Here is a 1,203-nt window from a genome sequence, read left to right as displayed (position 1 = left end):
AGCTTTGGAGAGAGGGAATGGGGACGGGCTTCTTGTAGGAGGACACTTGTGTTAGATTTTTTCCTCCTGTGTGTAGTCATTTTTGTTTCTGTGACATGTTTAATTCTGAGAACTCATGAACTGAAGCATGGCTTCCTAAAACTGGCAAGCATGTTATTGTAACTTTAAGTTGCACATCTTACTACCAAAAGCAAATTGAAATCCCCCAGATGGAAAAGATGTCTTAGAATTAGAAATTGGACGTTTGTGTTAGGTCTTGGGGTCTTTATACTTTTCCACTTTTTCTCTCATCCTCCTTGTTGTCCTTTTTTTTCCTTTTTTTAAAAAATAGATATAATTGGCCTGTCAGGACTCATCACTCCTTCCCTGGATGAAATGATTTTTGTTGCCAAGGAAATGGAGAGGTTAGCTATAAAAATTCCGTTGTTAATTGGAGGAGCAACCACTTCGAGGTAAGTTATACTGATGAGCTCTGTGCTCACTTTAAATTCTCTTAAATGCCAGTGTTTAAAACAGCGATAAAGCCTGTTTTGTTATGTTTTTTCCCCCTTATGCTCAGTGCATTGGCTCCTTATTACATAAACACGTGAACTTTCTGGTTTTCATCTGGGCAAGAACCAGAATACTTTTGGACTGCACACTGTAGGAAACTGCTCTGTGGTTGCCTACCCCTTGACTTTGTTTTGGATTCCTTTCACTTTTGATGATCTTTTCCTTCATCTCCTCACCTCCCATTCAGTTCCTGAGAATTCTAACGAACCCTTACCTCTCTCGAAATCAAACTGAGTGGAGAAGCTATGGTTTTTGGTACAAAGACTGCTTGAACTTTTTCTCACTATCTTGAAGTGGGTGTCTGATTGATTAATTACCAGTTCCCTTGAAGGAACTCCAACCTTGTAATAGTTTAGAGACAGGAAGCCCACAGAGCTAGAATGAATTCACCCAAATCAAGACATAGAACATTAGTGGCACTCTAGGAACCTCACTGGGTTCTCCACCCAGTCGTCCTTTCCAACAAAAGTAGCCAGTTGTATCTTCCATCACCATAGGTTAGTTCTGCCTGCATGTCAGCTTCCTGTGAAAGGAGTCATACTGTGTGCATTCTATGTCTGGCTGCTTTTGCTCAGCATCGTGTCTATGAGGCTTGACCTTGTTGTTACAATACTTTATTCTTTGGTTTTGGGGTGGTTTTTTTTGGTTTTT

The 1,203-nt window shown here is 40.3% G+C and overlaps 1 protein-coding gene across 2 annotated transcripts in view; it reads left to right on the top strand.

Moving 5' to 3' along the window:
- The window catches only part of MTR (5-methyltetrahydrofolate-homocysteine methyltransferase), a 101,629-nt gene that overhangs the window by 77,813 nt on the left and 22,613 nt on the right, over window positions 1-1,203 (top strand). For both annotated transcript variants that reach the window (XM_008573408.1, XM_008573410.1), the window contains one exon: window positions 332-452. In XM_008573408.1, the coding sequence (XP_008571630.1) occupies window positions 332-452 (121 nt within the window). The remainder of the gene's footprint in view (window positions 1-331; window positions 453-1,203) is intronic.

This window comes from Galeopterus variegatus, unplaced genomic scaffold (genome assembly GCF_000696425.1).
Source record: "Galeopterus variegatus unplaced genomic scaffold, G_variegatus-3.0.2 Scaffold915, whole genome shotgun sequence".
In the NCBI taxonomy this organism is placed as follows: Eukaryota; Metazoa; Chordata; class Mammalia; order Dermoptera; family Cynocephalidae; genus Galeopterus; species Galeopterus variegatus.
This window is presented reverse-complemented; position numbering and strand designations above follow the sequence as displayed.